We start from the raw sequence: 24,571 nt of genomic DNA on the forward strand, positions 1-24,571 counted from the left end.
GCACTGTCCTTGAGCTTCTTTTGCTCAAGGATAGCACTCTACCACTTGAGCCGCAGTGTCACTCCTGGCTTTTTTCTATGTATGTGGTACTGAGGAATGGAACCCAGGGCTTCATGAATGTGAGACAAGCACTCTACCACGAAGCCACATTCCCAGTCCCTTGTTTTTGCAGACAAATGCAAATCAATCTTTTTTTTGGGGGGGGGTCTGGTCATGGGACCTGAACTCTGGGCCTGGGCACTGTCCCTCAGCTCTTCAGCTCAAGGCTAGTGCTCTACCACTTGAGCCACATCACTACTTCCGGCTTTTTTTCTTTTTGCTTATGTGGTGCTGAGGAATCGAACCCAGGGCCTCATGCGTGCAAGGCAAGTGCTTTACCACTGAGCCACCTTCCCAGCCCTGCAAATCAATCTTTTCTTTCTTTCTTTCTTTCTTTCTTTCTTTCTTTCTTTCTTTCTTTCTTTCTTTCTTTCTTTCTTTCTTTCTTTTTTTTTTTGCCAGTATTGGGGTCTGGATGCTGTCCCATAGCTATTCTGCTTAAGGCTGGTCCTCCTATCACTTGAGCTACAGATCCACTTCTGGCTTTTTAGTGGTTAGTTGGCAATAAGAGTCTCATGGACTTTCCTGCCTGGGCTGGCTTCAAATTGGAAACCTCAGCTTGTGGAGTAGCTAGGATTACAGAAACGAGCCACCAGAGCCCACCACAAGTCAATCTTAATCCTATAAAAGTTAATGTAGTATAAGTAGAATTAAAGCACATAAATGAAAGAGTAAACTTGTCTCATTCACTCATCACAGCCAATGGCTAGATACTATGCTAGGTGCTAGGGATATCAAAGGTAGTCACACAAAGGTATGAGAAGATAGAAAGCTAATAACTTATTAGATGGATAAATACAAGATTTATTGTTCCTACATTGATCATGATAGTAAAAGTTAATAGCTAGGCACTGGTAGCTCAGCCTTGTAATCCTTCCTTCTGAGGAAGCTGAGATCTGAGGTTCAAGGTTTGAAGCCAGCCTATGCAGGAAAGTCTGTGGGACTCATATCCAATTAACCACCAAAAAGCCAGAAATGGAGCTGTGGTTCAAGTGGTAAAGTACTAGCCTTGAGCACAAAAGTTCAAGGACAGACCTCACCCTAAGCCTAACACTAACCCTACCCCACACCCTAACCCTAAGGATAACCCTAACCCTCACCCTCACACTCACCCTAACCCTCACCCTAATCAGGAATAAAAAAAAAAAAAAAAAAAGTTCAAGGACAGTACCAAAGTCTTGAGTTCAAGCTCCAGGAACGGCATACACACATAAAAGAGTTAACATTTACAAATTATAGTCTTAAGTCTTTCTCAAACGCTAGTTCTTTTATTCTTCATGATTATTCTCTGAAGTAAATCTGTAATAATCCATAGCTGTAACACTTGAGGAAACTGAGACCCAGAGAAGTGAAGTAATTTGCTGGAGAGCAACAGTAGGTGGTAGAGGAAAGATTTGAATGTAAGCATTCTGATTTCATAGTCTGTGCTCTAAGGAAAAAAGTTTAATATGGTGGTAATAATGTAATATGCTCAAATTATTTCATTTCCTTTCTAAGCACAAAAGAAATACTTTTTTTTCCAGTTGTATGACTAATTCTAGCTAATGGAATATCTATCTATCTATCTATCTATCTATCTATCTATCTATCTATCTATCTATCTATCTATCTATCTATCTATCTGCCTGTCTATCTATCTTGCCTTCATAGGCTATGCATTTGCATGAGGAAAAAACCTCATTCTGAGGTGCTAGGGTTATTACTAATCTCTCGTTTCTCCCCTATATTGGTTCAAATTTAGGAGAATTAATTTGGAGTGCCTTTCATCTTATCCTCTCGTTCACTGTCATAGCTTTAGAAATAATTCACCGTTTATTCATAAAACACAAGATTCCATCAGGAATAACCTGACTTAGACAAAATCCCATCCTACTTATACTTCATAAAGACACCTTCCTGCAAATGAGGGATTTTGTTGGTACCAATTATGACACAGCCCTTTGTGCAAATGAGAAAATGTGTCAATCATGGCCCAGTCCTTCATGCAAATGAGGCGTAATGCTTGGACCAATCATGGTGTAGTTCTCCATGCAAATAAGGGATATTTTCATTAATCAAGGCTCAGCTCTCCATACAAATGAAGAAACGTGTTTGTACCAATCATGGCATAGGCCTTAACGCAAAGGATTCTGCTTGGCTACCAGAAGTTGTCCCCATAGCCAGGCCTGAGTAAAAATGAGCACTAGCGTTCACCGAGGCTTGTGATGGTAAAAAGACCTGCACAAGATGTTTAAATTAGTTATAGCTGAAATTCCCATGACTGGCAAAAAAAAAAAGTCTGTGAGATTCTCTGGGGCTGGGAAGGTGGCTCAGTGGTAGAGTGCTTGCCTCACATGCATGAAGCCCTGGGTTCAATTCTTCAGCACCACATAGGCAGAAAACGCCAGAAGTGGTGCTTTAGCTCAACTGGTAGGGCGCTATCCTTGAGCTGAAGAGCTGAAGAACAGTGCCCAGGCCCAGAATTCAGGCCCCCACAACAACAACAACAACAACAACAAAAACAAAAAGAATTGAAATAGTCTCAGCTGAAATAGTGCCTTCTGGAGCCAGAGTTGTGCTTCAGCAGCAAGTAACTGCAGTAGCAGTGCAGTTTCCTCAAGGCACTCATAGAATATTCAAAGCAACCGCAATGAGAACAGTATGGGGGCTGCCAAAAAGGGGGGGCTGCTTGGCTGACAGTCTTCTTCTCAAGGCAGCCCACCATAAGGGAAAGACAGGCAAAAGGCTTGTTCTTGATAGTTTAAATCATTCCCAGAAAACATTAAAAGGATTATATACATTAAAGATTTAAGAAGAGTTCAATACAGAATCAATAATTCTAATAGTATTTAACAGTACTTAATAGTATTTAGCAATGCTTAACTGTACTCCACTTATGCTTCAGTGAACTAGGGAGAGAGTCACCAACTCTGTCTCATCTGACACAAAGGACAGGGGAGAGAGAATGACACATATTAGATCCAGTGTAGTGAGGGGGAAATGTCAGGAGACTGGGGTAAATGGAAAAGTAGATAAAGGCCATTCTGCTTATTGCTTTAGAGACCACAGTAGAAAGTATGGATTTCATTCCAAATGCAAAGCTATTAAAGTGTTTTTTTTTCTAGGATGGTCAGACTGTGCCCACAATATTGTGAGTTCTTTCCCTCAAAACTTCAGTATGAATATAATGTAGTTACTTCTTACCCCATTTTGGAGGAAATGATCGTAATATGTTACAAAAAGAAAAAAAGAACACTTTTCAATTCCTTTTTTACCTTTTTATGTCTGAGCAGCAGTAATATATTCAAAATGAAAATAATACGTAGCCCAGTTTCATTTTCCATAAAAAAGGAAATGCCTCCTTTCCCCCTCCTCATTCATGTTTTGCAATTTGCTGTTACTTTTGTTAAAGTATGACTGACTTAATGAAAGATTGGAGGTATTTAGGTCAATTTAAGAGCTAATGTAATATTACAGCACTTTTGCTGAAACTGAGATGTGATAGACTCAGAATGGAAATAAACTTCAATGAAACACATCACAAATACAAAAGAAATAGCCCAATTCCACCTAATATAAAAATTTTGATCTCTATGTAAATTAAAGTTACAATGAAATCAGGTGTGGTGACTCATGCCTGTATCTCTATCATTCAGAGAGGCTGGAAGACTGAAATTTGAGGCCATCCCAGGTTACACAGCAAGTTCTACATGAGCCTAGGCTACACATTAATATCCTGTCTCAAAAACCAACACTAAAATAATGATAATGATGATGATAATAGAAGCAGTACTAGTAGATATCATATATAACTGTTCAAATGGGTATTTCAGAAGGGAAAAAGAAAATAAATATTGATGAAGATGTAGGATAAAACAAACTCTCAAGCATGGATGGTGACAATGTAGATTAGTACAACTTTGGCAAAACAGAAATGGAGGTCTCTAAAGGGACATCTGGATATGTATGGAAAAGAAATCAGTATGCCAGAGATGTCTGCACTCCTATTTGTAACAATATTGACAATTGCCAGGATACTGAAACAGTGTAAGTTCCTTGGCCAGACATGGCACATACATGTTTCTCTGGAACATAAGTTCCAGACCTTATGTTCCAACATAAGGAGAACACCTTGTGTTGAAAAGAAACAAGTAAAAGCTGCTATTATTATTATTATTATCATTATTATTGTTAGTGCGTGTGCATGCACGCCGGCCTGGGTGCCATCCCTGAGCTTCCCCCCACCCCCTAAAGACTTAATGCTCTACTACTAGAGGCAGGGCTCTCCATTGGCTTTTTGGTGGTTAATTGGAGATTAAGACTCTCATAGATTTACTTTCCTGCCTAGGCTGGCTTCAAACTGTGGTCCTCAGATCTCAGTTTCTTCAGTAGCTAGGATTACAGGTTTGATACATCGGTAACCGTGAGTTATTATTCTGGTCAGTGGAATTTTTTTGTGGGGCTTGAACTCAGGGTCTGGGCCTTGTCCCTGAGCTTTTTCCACTCAAGGCTAGCACTCTACCACTTTGAGCCACAGCAACACTTCCGGTTTTCTGGTGGTTAATTGGAGATAAGAGTCTCAAGGGGACTTTGCTGCCCGGGCTGGCTTTGAACCGCTTTCCTCAGACGTGAGGCTCCTGAGTAGCTAGGATTACAGGCGTGAGCCACTGGCGCCTGGCTGGGGGAAGTTTCTTTTTCTGTTAACGAACATTTGGATATTTATAACATTATTTCCTGCCTATAAAAAATTACCAATACAGCCAGATGGCTGAAGGCAGCCCAGGAAAAACAGTCATATCTGTCTGTCTGTCATGTATCAAAAGATTTCGTTGGCAGGACATTCCTAACCTTGGCTCTAAGTGAACCAGAGTAGTATTTTGCAACATTAAGGGTAAAATAGAATAGATCTTCCACTTTAGATGAGACTTCAAAGAGATGATTAAAATTGTAACAATGAAGCTTGTTTGGGTTGGTTTGAGAAGAGGTGGGAGAGAATAAAGGCCAGTGGCAGACCGAGGAGAGTGATCAATATGCAAAATCTAGATATGTCAAAGCGAAATCCTTTGTACAAATCGTTGATGCTAAAAAAGAGAAAGGGTCGCGATTGCACTTAACAGTAATTTTTTACGTGAGTTGCACGTTAGAATCACTTGGGAAACTTTCAAAAATCCCCAAGCCCAGACCTCACACCAGACCGATGATTACATCAGGATGTTCAGGGGATGCTACCCATCAGGCTGAAGTATTTTTTTGTTAAAAAAAAAAAAAAGGCCACTAGGTGATTCCAAAGCGCAGCCAAGGCTGAAAAACAGCCGCAAAATACTAAGCGTGAATTTTGAAGCAAGGGAAGGGAGGAGGGAGTGGGAAGGGAGTGGCAATAGCTGAACTGAAAGCCCTGGCTTTGAAAGGCAGGGCATGGACAAAACCCTAGAGCTCGTGGCAGAGGATTTAAGGGCTGGCCAGATAGGATTTGAGTGACATTAACGAGCTCAGCGTAGGTTCTACTCTGTGAAAATTACATTATTTTGCTAAGCGGCGCCGTCCCCAACCCCAGTCTTAGAAGCTCATACATTTTCCCACAGCTGCAAAAAAAAAAAAGATAAAGAAAGGGCAAGGCCACATTCGAGACGCAGCACGCCACGAACGCCGGTGGGCGGGCCAAGGGGCGTGACCGGGGCGTGGCCAGTACGAGCGCGAGGCCGGTGCAATTTCTTCACGCTACTAGAAACACAACTCACGAACTTCTAGGGAGAGCCTCTTCAGCCGTCTAAGGGACTCACTTAGGAAGCGAAGACTGTCTCTCCACAGGATATTGGTGGTCTTTGAGACGTTAGAGGTTAGAGGGAGGGGGGGCGAGCTTAAGGCGCCAGGCAAATGCTTACGTCCGTCAAGACGCGGCCTGTTCTGCCGTCACCCCCGCTTCCGGCTCTACCGGCTCCCCTTTTCCGTTTTCCCGCCCACGTTCCAGCTCCGCCCTACTCCCACGCGCCCGCCTTCCTTGTAAAGGCTTCGACGCAGGGCTGCGGGGGTAGCCATTGCCGGTTACTTTCGGCAGGCTGCTCGCACGTTCCTCTTCCGTTCTTTCCTGACAACTTCCGTTTTGAGCCGTCAACATGGATGCTGCAGCTGCCTGGTGAAATTGTTACTGAGCAGTCTCCGGAGTTGCAGATTGTCTGCAGTGGCCGCCCTGCCACCCCGCCCTCTTTGCCTTTCCCCCGCCCCTCATCCCCTCCCCCATCCCCCTCACCCCTCCCGCTCGCGTCCCTAGGGCCGGCGGGCTTCTCACTACATGGGGGCGGGCCTCCACGGTCCGAGTACTGTTTCCTGTTCGCCGGTGGCTCGGCGGTAGGCAGAGGCCACCGTTGCCCGCGCCCGCTCCGGCGCGGTGACCGAGTACCCCAGAGGCTCCAGGGCCGCATCGTGGGTCGTTGCGCCAAGCCTGGCCCTGCCCTGCCATGGCCCCTGTGCAACTGGAGAACCACCAGCTGGTCCCGCCTGGAGGCGGCGGCGGTGGCAGTGGCGGCCCCGCTTCTGCCCCAGCACCACCTCCTCCGGGAGCTGCTGTGGCGGCGGCAGCTGCGGCTGCGGCTAGCCCTGGCTACCGACTGAGCACTCTGATCGAATTTCTGCTGCACCGGGCCTACTCGGAGCTCATGGTGTTGACAGACTTGTAAGTGCCGCGAACCCATGCCTGGTCCCCAGCCTCCCCCACCTTCCCGCCCAACCGGGTAAGACGGGTGCTTGCTCCTCCCTCGCCCGTCGTTTTCTCCGCTCCGCTGCTAAGCCTAGCATTTGAGATGGGGTTCAGGGGACATGGAAGGGAAGCTTTGTATTGAGGGTGGGTCTATCTGACAGACCCGCTAATTTGCTTCTTAATACACTTTCATTGAAGATTGTCTTTCGGATTTTTGTCCCGAGTTCCCACACAACTCTATTGACTCTTGGCTGAGTTCAAGAATAGAGCTCAGAATTTGGGAAGACATAATATGGAACTGCGGGGGAAAAATCCCAAAGACGGGAAATTTAACAGTCTCTTGACGATACAGTTTAAAGATAGGTTCTAATGGTTTCTCATGATTCGAACGCAGGAGATTGTTTAAAATAATCCAACGGTTTAGATGCCAAGTATATATATATTTTTCCTGAAACGTTTGAAAGTGAAGTTCTCACGGATTTAGTGAAAGTAAATTTTTTTTTTATCTAGTCTGCTGTTGTTATTTCAAGCACATAGTTATCTAGAAATGCCTTAGGGCACCATTATGGTGTTAATCCCTACGGAATAGACTTAGAATACACTAATGACTGGGTGCCCAAAGGATAGGTACAAGAAAATTTTGGAGCTCTGTTTTCAGTCTTTTAGCCCAGATTTACAAAAAGTCATTATTAGTTTTTGTCTAGGTTAGTTTTTCTTTGTTGTAAGATTTCAGGTCATAGCTTTCAAATGAAGAACATCAGTATTCACATAGTAAGCTGAAATACTGCGTGGTAATTTGTTCCTAGAGACTTAAAATACGTGCTTGCACATGACTAAAAGAATTACAGTAGGTTCCATTTGTAAAACCTTGCCACTTAGTTTTGTTGTCCTGTGACTTCGTTGAAAAGGATAGAGGTAGAGTTAAAGGTGTTTAAAATAGGTTTCATGCTTAGATGTTATTTTACTAATATATTTGTCTGCACTGCTTATTGGAAGATTTTATTTTTTAAAAAAGCATTCTTGAGGAAGTTTCACGTAGGGGAAGGTCCTGGCCTAATGTATAGTTCCTGGATTTGTTTTTCCATATAGGATTGTAGAAATTCTTGAATTGTGTTTTACTATTTTAAGGGCTTGGTTTATCTTTTATTGCTGTAGAATAAGTATATAGTTAGAGTCCCACACCCTTGTAAGATGAAAATTCATAAATATATTCTCCAATTTCAGTAAAAAGGTAACCTGGTATGGTGACACAATCTTAGCACTCAATTGAGGCAGGAATATCATGATGCCAGCATGGCCTACATAGCAAGTTCAAGCCCAGCTGGAGCTACATAGTAAGATCTTGTCTCAAAAGACAGCAAACATTAAATGGATATTTCAATAATATCAAGTCCAGCCCAAACTCCTAATTCTGTTTGACTCCTTCTATCTCCCTCCCCCCACCAAAAAAAAAAAAAACAAAAACAAAGCCCCTTTTCTATCACTGAATACTAACTATCTTCATTCTTGTTGTTCAGGCCAAAAATTTCAGAGTAATTCCTGGCTCCTCTTTCTTCAAATTCTACAACCAGTGTACTTCAGCAAGTCCTGTCATATCTGACTTTAGATTCTTACCACAAGTCCTGTCATATCTGACTTTAGATTCTTACAAGTCCTGTCATATCTGACTTTAGATTATTACCACTTGTCAACATTTCTATCAAGTGTTGGTCCAAGCCACTTTGTCCTTAACCTGTGTTTTGGAATATTCTGCTGATCTGTATTTTTACTGACCTTGCTTGTTGCTCCACTACGCTTTCTTGTCCATGAAAGAACCAGGGTGAGCCTTTTAAAACTTCTCTGCTCAGAACTTTTCAGTCATTCTCTATCTTACTTAAAGTTTTTATTTTAGTGCCAGTCCTGGAGCTTGAACTGAGGGTTGGGGCCCTGTCCCTGAGCTTTTTTTTTTCTCAGTGCTTACTACTTGAGCAACAGCTCCAATTCCAGCTTTTTGGTGCTTAATTGGAGATAAGAGATTCCTAGTCTTTCCTGCTGGAGTTGGCTTCGAATCTTGATCCTCAGACCTGAGTAGCTTAGAATTACAGGCTTGAGCCACTGATGTCTGGCATTTAGTCTTTATAATCACCTATATATAGAATGACCATAAAATTTATCATCCAACCCAGGACTCTTGCTATTAATAATAATGACCAGTGAACTGGGGATGTAGCTCAGTAGTAAAGCAATTGTCTAGCACGTACCTGGGTGGGTGCATCCATCCTCAACTCCACACACACACACACACACACACACACACACACACACACACACACACACACACACACACACACACACACACACACACACACACACACACACACACACACACACACACACACTCCACCCTCAACTACACACACACACACACACACACACACACACACACAATCCACCCTCAACTACACACATACACACACACACACACACACACACACACACGTCAGAACATAGGCTGGGAAGGTGGCTCAGTGGTAGAGCACTTGCCTTGCATGCATAAGGCCCTGGGTTCGATTTCTCAGCACCACATAAGCAAAAAGAAAAAAGCCGGAAGTGGCGCTGTGGCTCAAGTGGTAGAGCACTAGCCTTGAGCTGAAGAGCTGAGGGACAGCGTCCAGGCCCAGAGTTCAGGCCCCACGACCGGACCCCCCCCCCAAAAAAAAAGAAGTCAGAACAACAAGGATAAAACAGTACTATTTTGTGCAAACCAGGATGTGGGCACTTTTACTTTCAAGGGCTTATATGGGCTGTTTTCTCACCATTGCCTGTTTAACTGATGTCCTAATTAATGCTTGTTTCTTGCTTGTTTTGTTCCAGCTAAACTAGCCATCTTAATATTTCCCCATACACTCCCAAATTGGAGCCTTTGCTCTTACCCCAGAAATCTCACTTCTTTTAGGTCTTAATCCATATAAAACTTAGCAGAAAGACTTTCCCTAACCACCTGTATAATAGCACTCTGCCCCTTTATGCTTCTTCTTAGTGCTTTGTTTTTCTCTGTAACATTTACCTGATATTAGCTCCATAAGGACAGGGAATTTGATTTGTTTGCTGCTTTCCCCATGGCTTGAAACAGTGCCTGGCACATACTCAGGGCTTAACTAAGTATTTAGTGAATTTACTACACAGGTGAGTGAATTTTGAAAATTCTCATAATAAACCATGCCAGTCCTGGGGCTTGAACTCTGGGCCTGGGTGCTGTCCCTGAGCATATTTTGCTCAAGGCAAGCACTCTATCACTTCAGCCACAGTGCTACTTCTGGCTTTTTTGAGTAATTTATTGGAGATAAGAATCTCATGGGCACCAGTTGCTCACACCTATAATCCTAGCTACTCGGAAAGCTGAGATCTGAGGATTGAAGTTCAAAGGCAGCCCAGCCTGGGCAGGAAAGTCCCTGAGACTCTTATCTCCAATAAACCACTAGAAAACTGGAAGTGGCACTGTGGCTCAAGAGGTAGAGCGCTTGCTTTGAGCTGAAGAGCTAAGGGACAGCGCCCAAGCCCAGAGTTCAACCCCATGACTGACCAAAAAAAAAAAAAAAAAAAAAGTCTCATGGACTTTCCTGCCCAGGCTGGCTTGGAACCACGATCCTCAGATCTCAGCCTCTTGAGTAGCTAGGATTACAGACATGAGGAGGCCACAGATAATTTGATGGTACTGGAGTTTGAACTCTGAACCATATACTTTTTTTTTTTTTTTTGGTCCAGTTGTGGGGCCTGAACTCTGGGCCTGCGCACTGTCCCTCAGCTCTTCAGCTCAAGGCTAGTGCCCTACCACTTGAGCCACAGTGCCACTTCTGGCTTTTTTCTTTTTGCTTATGTGGTGCTGAGGAATCGAACCCAGGGCCTCAGGCATGCAAGGCAAGCGCTCTACCACTGAGCCAACTTCCCAGCCCTTGAACCATATACTTTCTAGGCAAACACCATAGCCACTTGACACACACTTCCAGCCTAAACCATGAATAATATTGTTTCTGTCGGTTGTGAGCCTGAACAGCTGAGTGCTGTCCCTCAGCTCTTCAGCTCAAGGCTAGTGCTCTACGACTTGAGCCACAGCTCCATTTCCGGCTTTTTCTGCTTATGTGGTACTGAGGAATTGAACCCAGGGCCTCATGCATGCAAGGCAAGCACTCTACCACTGAGCCAACCATGGATAATTTGAGGAGAAAAGTCACTTGTTTCTGCTTTTTTTTTTTTTTTTTTTTGGTTTTTGGTTGGCCATGAGGTTTGAACTCTGGGCCTGGGTGCTGTCCCTCAGCTTTTCAGCTCAAGATGAGTGCTCTACCCCTTGAACCACAGTTCCACTTCTGGTTTTTTGGTGGTTAATTGGACATAAAAGTTTCATGGACTTTCCTGCCTGGGCTGGCTTTGAACCGAGATCAACCTGGGCCTGGCTTCTCTGCTCTTTTTTTTTTTTTGGGTCCGGTCGTGGGGCCTGAACTCTTGGCCTGGGCACTGTCCCTCAGCTCTTCAGCTCAAGGCTAGCGCTCTACCACTTGAGCCACTATGCCACTTCTGGCTTTTTTCTTTTTGCTTATGTGGTGCTGAGGAATCGAACCCAGGGCCTCATGCATGCAGGGCAAGTGCTCTACCACTGAGCTACCTTCCCAGCCCCTTCTCTGCTCTTTTTTATGAGACAAGTTCTTCCTTTATAGTGCCAGGTAGCCTGCAACTTCCTTCCATCTCCCAAATGCTGGGATTACACAGTATCAATGCACCTGGCTACTATGTTTTTTCTTGCTGTAGGCAGAAACTAGTCAGTGTTTTAGGTATGCTTTATAAGAGTTTTTAGATACATGGTACTTATTTCTGCATCATTTGATGTTTTCCCCAAACAACTGAAGGTAGAAAGGACAGCTTTGGTAATTTCAGGGTTTGGTTTTGGCCCCAGACTTTTGGACTTTTCCCCCCCTTATGCTATGCTCACATCTTAGAACATTTTAGGAACTTTATTATTATTATTATTTGTGTGGATCCTGGGGCTTGAACACAGGACTTGAGGGCTGTCCTGACCTTTTGTGTTCAAAACTCGTGCTCTGCCATTTGAGCCACAGCTCTATTTCTGGCTATTCTGGTAGCTAATTGGAAATAAGCGTCTCATGGACTTTCCTACCTTGGCTGGCTTTGAACTACATCCTCAGATCTCAGCTTTGTGACTAGCTAGGATCCCTGCACCTCTCCTCTTTCCCTTGGAGGACAAAAGATGTGCCTTTTTAAGTATTCTCAGGAGGTTTACATGTAGAGGAATGTACAAGTGGCTATTTTTTGTGTGATTTTTGTTTTTTATGCTGGTCCTGGGTCTTGAACTCAGAGCCTGGGCACTGTCCTGGAGCTTTTGTGCTCAAGGTTAATATAGTGCTATACCACTTTGAGCCACAGCTTTATTTCTAGCTTTTTAGTAGTTAATTAGAGAATGGAATCTCATGGACTCTCCTCCCCGGGCTGGCTTTGAACCATGAGCCTCTGATCTCAGCCTCCTGAGGAGCAACAATTAGAGTTGTGAGCCACTGTTGCTCAGCCTTATTTGTGATTGAAAAAAAAAATAGGGCCTTAATTTCTGCTTTATCCCTGTGGTCTGCTGGTCCTTCCAGCCTTTATCTATTTCCATCTATTGTCTTCTCTGAGAATAGCAAGTAACTATGAGACCCATTTTAATAGTTTCCCCTCCTTATACCTTTATTTTTTTCAGTCATGGGGCTTGAACTCTGGAGCTGGGTGCTGTCCCTCAGCTCTTCAGCTCAAGGCTAGCACTCTATCACTTGAGCCACAGCACCACTTCTGGCTTTCTTTCTTTTTGCTTATGTGGTGCTTGGGAATCGAACCCAGGGCCTCAGGCATGCAAGTCAAGTGCTCTACCACTGAGCCACCTTCCCAGCCCCAGTTTAGGCTCTTTCTGAGCATCAGTACATGCAAGAGTGTTAGGTGGGGTAATTATCAAAGAAGCTGAGATTGGTTGTCTGAGATCAGTACTACAGAACTAACAAAAAAAATCAATACCTTGCTGGTTTAATTAAAAACCAAAATGCTTTAAAGTGATGCAGGTCTTTCATTTAGCTACTATGCAACCTCATTATAATTACTATAAAACCCTTGAGTGTATGCTTAGCTTCCAGTTTCACCCACCATAACAAAACATGGAGGGATTATTGCCTAGAACCAGAGTATCCATTAGATACTGGGAAACTGGCACCTAAGTACTACTCTGATGTCTGTGGCCAATTTGATCTTAAAGAATGTTTTTTTTACTCTATGATATAGCATGCTGATGTAAGATTGGGGCTTTTTAAAGGTTTGAGGTTCATGTAATACCTTTTGAAGCATTTTGAATGGAAAGAAATGCTTTTTGGTTTTTCCTTTGCAGCCATATTTCTGATCATTTGTTAGTACAAAGACTTGGTAGCAACATGAATCTGTATTAGCTGTTAACTCAGTTTTTCTGAAACATTAAAGTTATTATAGAGTCAAAGTAAAGACATCATAGTTTGATGAACGTATATATGTGTTTAATCAATTTTTTTATCTTCTTAGATTGCCAAGGAAATCTGATGTGGAAAGGTGAGTATGACAGACAGAATCTTAATTTGTCTCTTTATAGATCCATCTATGACAATGGGGGTGTGGATACTAATAGTATGTCTTTGAGTTTGGAGCCTAGCCCCAGCCACCAAAAAATAACTAGGATTATGTGCTTAAGGAGTGTAGAGAAATGTAGTCTTCTCCTTGACAATAATTGAGTATGATACCAGTTCTAGATGTTTTATTTTACAAATCTTTATTGAGACTTGACCAGGTCAAGTCTGGGAGAGGGATAGGAAGATGTAGAAAGGAAAGCCCATAATGGATGAAATTGAGGACAGACTGGCTTTAGAAAATTGGCTGCCTGATTACCTTGTTATAATGATGCTATTTAATATCTTTAGAGAATAGAAACTTGCCTCCTGCTATTTATTTATTTATTTATGATGCATGTTCTGAGGTTTGAACTCAAAAGTCAGGGCATTGTCCTCAGTTTTTTTGCTCAGGGCTAGAGCTCTATAGATTACAGCCTCACTTCTGGCTCTTTGGTAGATAAGACTATCTTCAAGGACTATCCTGCTGAGGCTTGCTTTGAACTGCGATCCTCAGAGTTCAGCCTCCTGAGTAGCTAGGATTACAGGTGTGAGCCATCAGCACCCAGCTAACTATTGTTGTTTTTATAGTTGAGGAAATTTTGATTTAGTTGGAATTTGGGGCTTAACACTTAACACACCAATATATTTTTATAGACAAAAGGAATAAGATAAATTTAGATTTCAAACATCATGTGATGGAGGTTTAAATTTAAATTGTGATGAGAGTATAGCTACTTAACTATATCTTTAACTGTAATTTTTTTTTTTTTTTTGGTACTGGGGATCGAACCCAGGACGTTGCACTTGCTAGGCAAGCGCTTTGCCACTGAGCTACATCCCAGCCCTTAACTATATCTTTGACCACACACTTTGTGGTTGCTTTTTTTTGTTTAAATACCAAGTTACTAAGGAGGTTTATAGCATTCATTAGTGACTATATTCCACTGCCAACCCCCAAATTCCCTTTTTGATAGAATTAGACATAGATCAAAAAGATAGAGGTAGAAAAGACATTTGAAACTTACTTGTTATGGTTTGACTGGCTGGTTTTAAAATAAGGAAATGTAAGTCAGGTTTGTTTTGTCCTCTCTGTGGTAGGTAGGAACATTAGGACTTCTGTATCAAACAATATGATGTCTGAAAACAATGTTATGCAATAGTTTGCAGAGAAGACCATTCATTTAGTAGAGTTATTTTGTAAAACAAAAGTAACCGTATACAGACTTACTTGCTTTGGTGGAAGACTGGAGACTTCTCACCTTGGTCATCTATTGTTGAGTTAGTGCAACAGTGCTGAGGCTCAGTAGTAGTCCTGAGTTGGCTGCCCTTTGTGTGTGGGGTGGTGTTGGTAGTGTTGTACTACTAAGCTATAACCCCAGCTTGCCAGATCTTAATATACATGAAACATTTCTACTGTGTCTAGTCTTAATGCTTTGCATGTTTTCTCATAACCATTTACAGACATTGGCAAAGAATCGTAATTGTACCCTTGATTTTTCTCTTTATAGTATCACTAATCATGTTGTTGGCTAATCTTAAGGAAATCTTTTTGTTTGTGTGTGAGCCTCATATTTTCTTGATAGCAGCTTAAGTTTGCAGGCTTCAGTTAGGATGCACTTTAGCAAAAAACTTACTTTGGTGTATTGCATCATGGTGATATTAGCCAGATGCAGAGATATGGGTTGGATCTGTGGGTCATTGACAAGTCATATTGAAATTATTGGATTAGGTTCCACTTGGAGGGACATTGGTATTCTGCCAAGTCTTGTTATTAGTTCTATCATGGTTCTATCTATATTTTTTTCTAGTGTCTTGAAGTAAACACTGAAAGATAAAATTATCAGTTGGTAGCTACCAGGAAGTTGAGAGTTCTTTTAGCCAAATTTTGAAAGCTTTATGAGGAGACTAAAACAAACAAACAAAAAACAACTGATGAGTATTGAAAGAAAAAGCATAGAAGTGGGTATAGCATGGAATTGGATAGATTTTCTACCTTGCATTTTAATTGTTTTATCTTACGATCTTTTTGAATTTTGGGGGACAAGATTGAACTACCAATCCTACTGCTTCAGTCTCTTTGTGTTACCTTTTTTTGTTTTTGTTTTTTGGTGGTCATGGGGCTTGAACTCAGCACCCTGTCCCTGAGCTTTTTTGATCAAGGTTAGTGCTCTACTACTTGAGCCCAGTGCCACTTCTGGTTTTCTGGTGGTTAACTGGAGGTAAGAGTCTCCTGGACTTTCCTGCCTGGGCTGGCTTTGAATCGTGATTCTCAGGTCTTAGCCTCCTGAGTAGCTAGGATTATAGGAATGAACTTTCCTGCCCTGCCTGGCTGGCTTTGAACTGAGATCTTTACATCTCAACCTCCTGAGTAGTTAGGATTACAGGCGTGAGCCACCATCTCCCAGATTACTTTACCTTTTATTTTTGGTATTCAACATGCTCTCTTCAGCCTAACTTACATCGTTTATTTATTTTTTTGCCATACTGGGGATTGAACCCAGTGCTTCATGCTTTCTAGACAAGTACACTACTTGAGCCATGACCCTTGTGGCTTAAATGAAAAAGTATTGCACAGTTAAGTTACTTATTCACTTTTTAAAAATTTGCTGTTTTGCAAGATGGGAAATGGGTGCTTTTGTGGAAAGAACATAGTTTCAAGCTTTGGTAAAGGTATATTTCAATTCCTCTTATTGAAAGAGTTATTAGTTACTATGCCAGCTATGAAATTCATACTTTAGTGAGGCATGGTACTGCATGCCTATAATCTCAGTCCTTGAGAAGCTGAGGTAGGAGGATTGTCAAGGCTAGTCTGGGCTATACAGTGAGAACATGTCTCAAAAGAAAAGAAGGTATTTGTTTTTGCTGTTTGTGGGTCTTGAACTCTGGGCCTGGGTGCTGTCCCTGGGCTCTTCAGCTCAAGGCAAGCCCTCTACACTTGAGCCACAGCACCATTTCTGGTTTTCTGGTGGTTAATTGGAGATAAGAGTCTCATGGACTTTCCTGCCTTGGCTGCCTTGGCTGAGATCCTCAGATCTCAGCCTCCTGAGTAGCTAGGATTACAGGTGTGAGCCACCAGTGCAAGGCTGCAGTTTTATTTTATACCTCCTCACATGGTCCCCTCTATGACTCATTAACCTCTAGTGCCATATATCCATGAATTTAGTGTATTTTATTAAGAACAATTTTTACTACAGTACAAACTTAATTTAAAAATGTGATTCATTGCTAAACCATCCTATTGAATTTATTAGTCTGAAATAAAATATAAGGCATATGCAGATGACTTACAAAATGTTATACTTGATATTTTAGATTATTTTTTTCTAGTTGTAAAGATTGATTTTTCTAGCTCACATGGAATAAATTATGAATTATTCTTTCTAATACAGTGGTTCAATAAGAATTGTTTTATTTTATAGGAAAATAGAAATAGTACAGTTTGCTAGTCGAACACGCCAACTCTTCGTTCGATTATTAGCTTTAGTAAAATGGGCTAATGATGCTGGCAAAGTGGAAAAATGTGCGGTGAGTTAATTTTTTATTTTAATTTATATAAAATAACTTTTTGAATGCTAGTTATTAATTTTAGCTTTAACATTTATTGACCAATTTAAGTTATGACATGTAGTAACTATATTTCTGAATGATAATCTATAGCTTATTTTTGTGGAAACCTAGTATTTATTTATGAATGTTTGATCAAAAGGGAGATTAGGCAGCATCTGGAGACATTACATGAGAATACTTCAAATATGGGATTGAAACTAAAGGAAGGAAATGTTTGTCTTTAAAACTGTATTGTTTAAAATTTGTGAGACTCACTTAAATTTTGCATATTCTTTATTTTGGTGTGGGGAAGTACTGGAATTTTGATTTCAGGGCCTCACATTTGATAGGCTGGTATTCAACCACTTGATGTATGCTTCTAGCCCCGTTTTTCACAGGTTATTTTAGGGTAGAGATCCATTTTCTTCCTAGCTGTGTCTGAGCTGCCATCTGCCTACTTTATAGACTTTACTTTGCTGGAATGAGAGGTTCTTGCCATCTCCTTCAGCTTTACTTCATGGAGATGGGAGTCTCTTGGATTTCAATGCCTGGGCTGGGCTGGAACTATGATCTTTCCAATCACAGCCTCTCAGGTAGCTAGGATGAAGGATGTATGTGCCTCTGGACCATGAATAGGCAACTTGTGTCAACTCACTGAGTTCACAACTTTGGAAGGGTGATATAGTATGAACACATGAGACACAGAGAGTGGTTCTTCTTTTAGTTCAGTCATTCCTAATGAGAATGGAATTCCTGTTGGAAAGAATAATTATCATAACAAGAACAAAGTCCTGAAATCATGAAAGCATTTATTTACCCACTTGGATTAAGGTCAGCTTTCCAGGCTAAACTCTATAAGGCCAAGTAAAACTTCTAACAAATGTCAGTTGAATTCAGGAAGTGAAGACATTGTCTAAGTTTGACAGTAATGCTCACACTAAAAAATATTTTTGTTGTTGTTGTTTTTAGGGCTTATGCTCAGGGCCTGGCCACTGTCCCTGAGCTTTTCTGCTCAAGGCTAGTGCTCTACCACTTTGAGTCACAGGTCTACTTCCAGTTTTTCTGGTAATAAATTGGAGATAAGAATCTCATAGACTTTCCTGCCTGGACTGGCTTTCAACTGTGATCCTCAGAACTCAGTCTCCTGAATAGCTAGGATTATAGGTGTGAGCCACCACACCTGCTACATTAAAAAAAAACATTTTTTTAACAGGTCACTGTCTGATCATAGTCTCTCATCTGACCTTTAGTTTGATACAATTCACATACCATACAAGTCATCTATTTAAAATGTCTTAGTGTTTTTATTATATTCACAAATTTGTACATTCATCAGTACCATCAATTTTAGAATATTTTTATCATCTCAAAAAGAAAATATCCTTTAGACTTCTGAATAAGAGGAATGTAGCTGAAGCTACTGTTTTTCAGGTTTAGCAAGTGTCTCATTTAATTACCCTTGTTTAAGGTGGAGCAATAAAGATTGAGTAAACTGGCTCTCCAATTGACTTGATATCCCTCCTACTGGTGGGAGGTCCCTGATACTCTTTGAGCTTGATTTTTGGTCTGACATTTTCTCAGTGACATAAGTGATGAAAGTCTTAGAATGGCTTGAATTTGAGTAACAACAGTTTAGAAGTTGAGAATGTTAGCAGTGTCATGGTTACTAATGAGATTAAGTGTTGGTAGTGTGGGTAGAGATCCAGTGTACTTATGATAAGTAGTAATATTTCTCCTGATCTAAGCTGCATACTGGCTCTAAGAGAAAAAATATAATTGGCTGTTTTTCTTCAGACAAGTATCTTCACCTATGCCATCTCTAAGATGATAGTAATTATCCAGTTACTAGAGTTGTGAAAATCAGATAAAAAATAACTAGAAGTACAAAGAAAATGTAGAGCAATATGGTGTTCACTAAGTTGGACACTAACAGCCTAATTGTAGGACGTGGGAGAGGAAAATACCTATTATCTTAGAATAGGATTAGAAGATAACTGTTTCTTAAGAAAAGGGAGGGTTGAGGAGGTTGAGGGGGAAGCCAAGAATGTTAGAAAGGGTAACATTGATCAAGATGCATTGTATTCATAAACTGCTTTTTTGAATGGCAACTTCTTTGTAAAACATTTAAAGATAATGAAAATACAGTTAAAAAAGAAGATAAAGGTTCAGAGGGCTAGTTTGCACATTGACTACAGGATCAGAAGAATTTTGTATTGAACATGTTCACTTGTATTTCATAGTGGGCAGTGTTTGTTTCTTAGGTTCTAGGCATTGTTCTAAACATTTTATATGCAATTCCTAATATTTAGAACAACTTTATGAGATTGGGAGTTGTCTCTTTTATAGTTGGAAACCTTTGATATTATGTATGTAATTTTTTTTGCAATTTTTATTGTCATTATAAAGATGATATACAGAGGGGTTACAGTTACATGAGTCAGGTAATGAGTGAATTTCTTTTTGGACAATGTCATCCCTTCCTTCACTCCCAGTTTTTCCCCACCCACAAGTTGTATCATTCATTTTTCTAGTGAGTACCACTGCTGCATTTGTTCACACTTTGTCCCTCCATTTCTGTGCTTCCTCTTACCTTCCCAAAGACAGATAAACGAACAAACAAGACAAAAAGAAAAGAAAACAAAAACAGCAACAAAAAAAAAAACCCTTGTTTCCATTTCCTGGAGTATGTATGTAATGTTAAGGATAGAGAAATGACTTGAAAAACTTTTCATTAAAGTGGAAGAAAATTGTTATTTTAATGTCAAATATACATGCATTAAGTATATTTCCTCAAGTTACTGTAAAGTTTTTTTTCCTTTTTTAAAATTTAATTTTTATTTTTAATAGTTATTATAAAAGTGATATACAGAGGGATTATACTTATGTAAGTCAGGTAAAGAGTACATTTGCTTTTGGACAGTGTCACCCCTTCCCTCACTCTGTCCCAGTTTTTCCCTCCCACCCCACCCACAAGTTGTATAATTAATTTTCCACATAGTGTCCAGTGAGTACCATTGCTGCATTTGTTGTAGTTTTTTTTAAATGATTGTGTAAAACCTTTATTTATTAATTTACTATGGAGTGAACGATATTTAATGCAGAAAGAAGATGGTTTTCAAGTAATTTAATACATTTATCTTTTGCTTTAAAGATGATCTCAAGCTTTTTAGATCAGCAAGCCATCTTGTTTGTGGACACGGCTGATCGCCTGGCATCATTAGCTAGAGATGCTCTGGTCCATGCACGTCTGCCTAGTTTTGCCATCCCATATGCCATTGATGTACTTACTACTGGTTCTTATCCACGCCTACCAACCTGCATTAGGGTAAGTACTTTGTCCCTGTGTTCATAAAATTTGAAGACTTTGGGTATGGATTAAGGAACCTAGTGAAAAATGTATTTTTAAAACAAACACTTCATGTAATTAACTTTTTTCTCTACAAATAAATTTATGATTCTTTGAAATAAATTGGGACCAGATGTGAATAGGTATGAAGATGGATGAATTTTTTTTCCATTTTGTAGGAAGAAGCACATGTACAAATGTAATTTAACATTTCAAGGGTGAAAATAACTACTTACACACTAGCTACTTTTTGGAAGTGTTTAAAAATTTATTGGGGCCAGGTGCCAGTGGCTCATGTCTGTAATATTAGCTACTCAGGAGGCTGAGATCTGAGGATTGAGGTTTGAAGCCAGCTCAGGCAGGAAAGTGCATGAGACTGTTTTCTCCAATTAAACACCAGAAAAACCAGAAATGAAGGTGTGGTTCAAGTGGTAGAGTGCTAGCCATGAGTAAAAAAGTTGAGCTAGTGCTCAGGTCCTGAGTTCATACTAGCACACATTCACAAAATTATTATAGGTACTATTGTATTTTATGTTTTTAAGAAATAGGGAAATAATTCTAGTTACATAAGAGGCTGAGATCTAAAGATCACAGTTTTAAGTCAGCCCAGGCAGGAAAGACCATGAGACTCTTACCTCCAATTAACTACCAAAAAAAAAAAAAAAGCTGGACTTGGATCATGGCTCAAGTGGTAGAACACTAGCCTTGAGCAAAAAAGTTCAGGGACAGTGCCCAGGCCCTGCGTTCAGACCCCAGGACCAGCACTTAAAAAAAAAAGAGAAGTAGGGAAGTCATCTAGTGATATTAAATTGATTTTATAAGTGGAGCATGAAGGAAATGGTGTTGTAGATAGTGAGTAGTTTTATGGTCTGAGCTAGGTGACTAGAGAATTATTGACACTATAATGCATGCTCACTGTTGGATGTAATCTGTAAAACACTCTAATGTTGAGACACTGTTGGGTAGAGTAAGAACATGTTATATAAAGACAAACACAGACAATTAGGCTTCTTTGTACATTATTTAAACATCACTTAAATTTTCCTGTAGGATAAAATTATTCCTCCCGACCCAATTACCAAAATTGAGAAACAAGCCACACTTCATCAGCTTAATCAGATTCTTAGACATCGACTTGTAACTACAGATCTTCCTCCTCAGCTAGCAAATCTTACTGTGGGTATGTACCTAACGCTAGTTTTTTTAAAAGAATATTTTCTTATCTTGGGGTTCATTTCACTTAACATCATCTTATATGGTCATATGTACATAGCATTTGACCTTTTCTGCTTGTCCTAGACATATACTACTTATTGCAAATAAGGGAAACCATGGGACTTATGTTTCTTTGGGTCTGGTTTACTTCACTTAATATAATTTTTTCCAAGTCTTTCCATTTTCTAACAAATGTCATTCTTTCCATTTTTCTAACAATGTCATTCTTTCTGATGGAGGCATAGAATTCCATTGTGTATATATACTACATTTTCTTGATCCATTTATCTACTGAGGGGCATCTGGGTTGGTTCTATATCTTAGCTATGGTAAACAATGCTGTGTTAACATAGTTGTGCTGGTAGCTTTAGTATAGCCTTGTTTGTGATCATTTGGGTAAATACCCAAAAGTGGGATTGCTGGGCCATAGGGGAGATCTATGTGGAGTCTTTTGAGGAACCTCCATACTACTTTCCAAAGTGGTTGAACAAGTTTACACTCCTACCAACAATGCAGTAGGATTCCCTTTTGGCCACATCCCCTCCAGGATCTGTTGTTATTAGATTTCTTTTGTTTGTTTGTTTTTGTTTTTGTTTTTGTTTTTGTTTTTGTTTTTGTTTCGGGTCCAGTCGTGAGGTCTGAACTTTGGGCCTGGGCGCTGTCCCTCAGCTCTTCAGCTCCAAGGTTAGCACTCTACCACTTGAGCCACAGCGCCACTTCTGGCTTTTTTTTTTCTTTTTGCTTATGTGGTGCTGAGGAATCGAACCCAGGGCCTCATTCATGCAAGGCAAGTGCTCTACCACTGAGCCACCTTCCCAGCCTGTTATTAGATTTCTTTTTTTTTTTTTTTTTTTTTTTGGGTCTGGTCGTGGGGCCTGAACTCTGGGCCTGGGCACTGTCCCTCAGCTCTTCAGCTCAAAGCTAGCGCTCTACCACTTGAGCCACAGCACCACTTCCAGCTTTTTTCTTTTTGCTTATGTGGTGCTGAGGAATTGAACTCAGGGCCTCATGCATGCAAGGCAAGCGCTCTACCACTGAGCCACCTTCCCAGCCCCCAGCCTGTTATTAGATTTCTTGATTATAGCTATTCTAACTGGGGTGAGGTGGAATCTCAATGTTGTTTTGATTTGCATAGGGACACATGTGGTTTTTTCTTTCTTGCAATTGTTTTTTAACATATTTAAAATGTACTATGTGATTTTTTTTTTTGTTTCTCTTGTATTTTTTTCCCCTACCATATAACCCCTGTTTTCACTGTATTTGATGTCAGTGCCTTGCATCTTGTATATACATTTTTTCTAATTTGGGGAAGGGAGGGGAAATAACAAAATGCTGAAATAAGGATACAGGTTGACCTATTGTAACAATGAGATGTACAAGATACTATGTTGAAAATGAACTTTACAACTTAGGCGGGGAGGCATGGTAGGGAAAAACAAAGGAGGAGGTAACAATGCTTGATAAGAAATGTACTCATTACCTTACTCATGTAACTGTAACTCCTTTGTACAGTATTTTTACAATAAAAAACATACAGAAAAAGAATATTTTCTTAAAGCTGACAGCCAGTGGCTGATGCATGCAATCCTAGCTATACAGGAGGTTGAGATCTGAGGATCACAGTTCAAAGCCAGTTCAAGCAGGAAAGTCCATGAGACTCTTAGCTCCAATACTCGACCAAAAAAAGCCAGAAGTGGAGTTGTGGCTGCAGTGGTAGCGTGCTAGCTTTGAGCACAAAAGCTCAAGAAAAGCACTCAGGCCTGAGTTCAAGCTCCAGGACTGGCAAAGAAAAAAAGAAAAAAGAAAAAAAAGAATGTTTTGGGATTTTATTCAAAGAAACATGAAAATTTTGACCCTCTCTTCCCCCATTTTGGCATTGCTTGAATTTGTGACTTAATTAGCCTCTTTTCAGTACCTAAAAAATACAATACTTGTATTTGAAGCTGGAGAGTAGGTGGGTTCAGCTGAGGGTGGAGGAGAAAAGGTGTCTTGGAGTAGAGACTGATGAAAATACTGTTTGTGTTATAAGAGTTACCTTTGGTTTCTTAATAACCTGGATGCTGGTTACTATTTATTCAGGAGCCACTGCCTTGTTTGGATACTTCTGAAAGAACTTTAAGTCTATTTAAAATTTCTTATAAGCAAGTCTCAGGGTCCTAGATTAGCAGGAAACTGCTTAATTTTTAGCAAAGTAAACATATTTCTTCTTTTTCTAAAAGCAAATGGCCGTGTGAAATTTCGAGTTGAAGGAGAATTTGAAGCTACCTTGACAGTGATGGGAGATGATCCAGATGTACCATGGCGTCTTCTCAAGCTAGAAATTCTAGTTGAAGATAAGGAAACAGGAGGTAAATCATAAATACTGATTTAAATCAGCAGTATTGATGGAATGTTTGATACTGAAACATTCTTCAAATAATAAATTTGTGCACCTATTTATTATAAATGCATCCAAATTTTTATAATGATAACCATCTACTCACTATAAAAGTCTTATTTTCCTCAGCATGTGTTTCTCTAGGCTTTGTATGTAATTTTAGTTCTTATTTTAAGTTCTTTATTAATCTATACTTGCCTAGTTGGCACAACCTGTACACCTTTCTAATTAATTGTCTTCTTTTCTCCTGCCAATGGAAGATGGGCGAGCTCTGGTTCATAGTATGCAAATCAACTTTATCCATCAGCTAGTGCAGTCTCGGCTCTTTGCTGATGAGAAACCTCTTCAGGACATGTACAATTGCCTACGTATCCTTCTGAAATTTGACATGTGTTTTGTACGGATTTTATCTTCCTCTCACTTTATTTTCCATTTATCCTTTGTGGTGATCTCTACTCAATTTTCAGTAGAAATAGGTTTGGGGAACTACCAGAGTGATGAGCAGTGATAGATTTGTAATAAGAAATATTTACAATTTTCCCATTGACTTTGTAGGCACACCCCCAAAATATTAGTTAGAAATGGTTTGCCGGGTGAAGTGGCACATACCTATAATTCCAAAACTCAGGAAGCTGAGGGGAAGGATCATGAATTTCAGGTCAGCTTGG

At 40.4% G+C, this 24,571-nt stretch overlaps 1 protein-coding gene across 6 annotated transcripts in view; it reads left to right on the forward strand.

Moving 5' to 3' along the window:
* The first annotated feature begins 6,070 nt into the window (after nt 1-6,070).
* Med14 (mediator complex subunit 14) overlaps nt 6,071-24,571 on the forward strand; it is a 98,592-nt gene continuing 80,091 nt past the window's right edge. For 3 of the 6 annotated variants that reach the window (XM_070040618.1, XM_070040619.1, XM_070040623.1), the window contains exons 1-7: nt 6,072-6,748; nt 13,337-13,363; nt 16,839-16,944; nt 20,117-20,290; nt 21,362-21,491; nt 23,746-23,874; nt 24,164-24,271. In XM_070040618.1, the coding sequence (XP_069896719.1) occupies nt 6,534-6,748; nt 13,337-13,363; nt 16,839-16,944; nt 20,117-20,290; nt 21,362-21,491; nt 23,746-23,874; nt 24,164-24,271 (889 nt within the window). In that variant the 5' untranslated portion in view covers nt 6,072-6,533. Of the gene's footprint in view, nt 6,749-13,336; nt 13,364-16,838; nt 16,945-20,116; nt 20,291-21,361; nt 21,492-23,745; nt 23,875-24,163; nt 24,272-24,571 lie in introns of all 6 variants that reach the window. The other 3 variants (XM_070040617.1, XM_070040622.1, XM_070040621.1) reach the window with 2 other exon arrangements.

The sequence above is a fragment of the Dipodomys merriami genome, unplaced genomic scaffold, assembly GCF_024711535.1.
Source record: "Dipodomys merriami isolate MVZ:Mamm:240054 unplaced genomic scaffold, mDipMer1.0.p SCAF_3, whole genome shotgun sequence".
Classification (NCBI taxonomy): Eukaryota; Metazoa; Chordata; class Mammalia; order Rodentia; family Heteromyidae; genus Dipodomys; species Dipodomys merriami.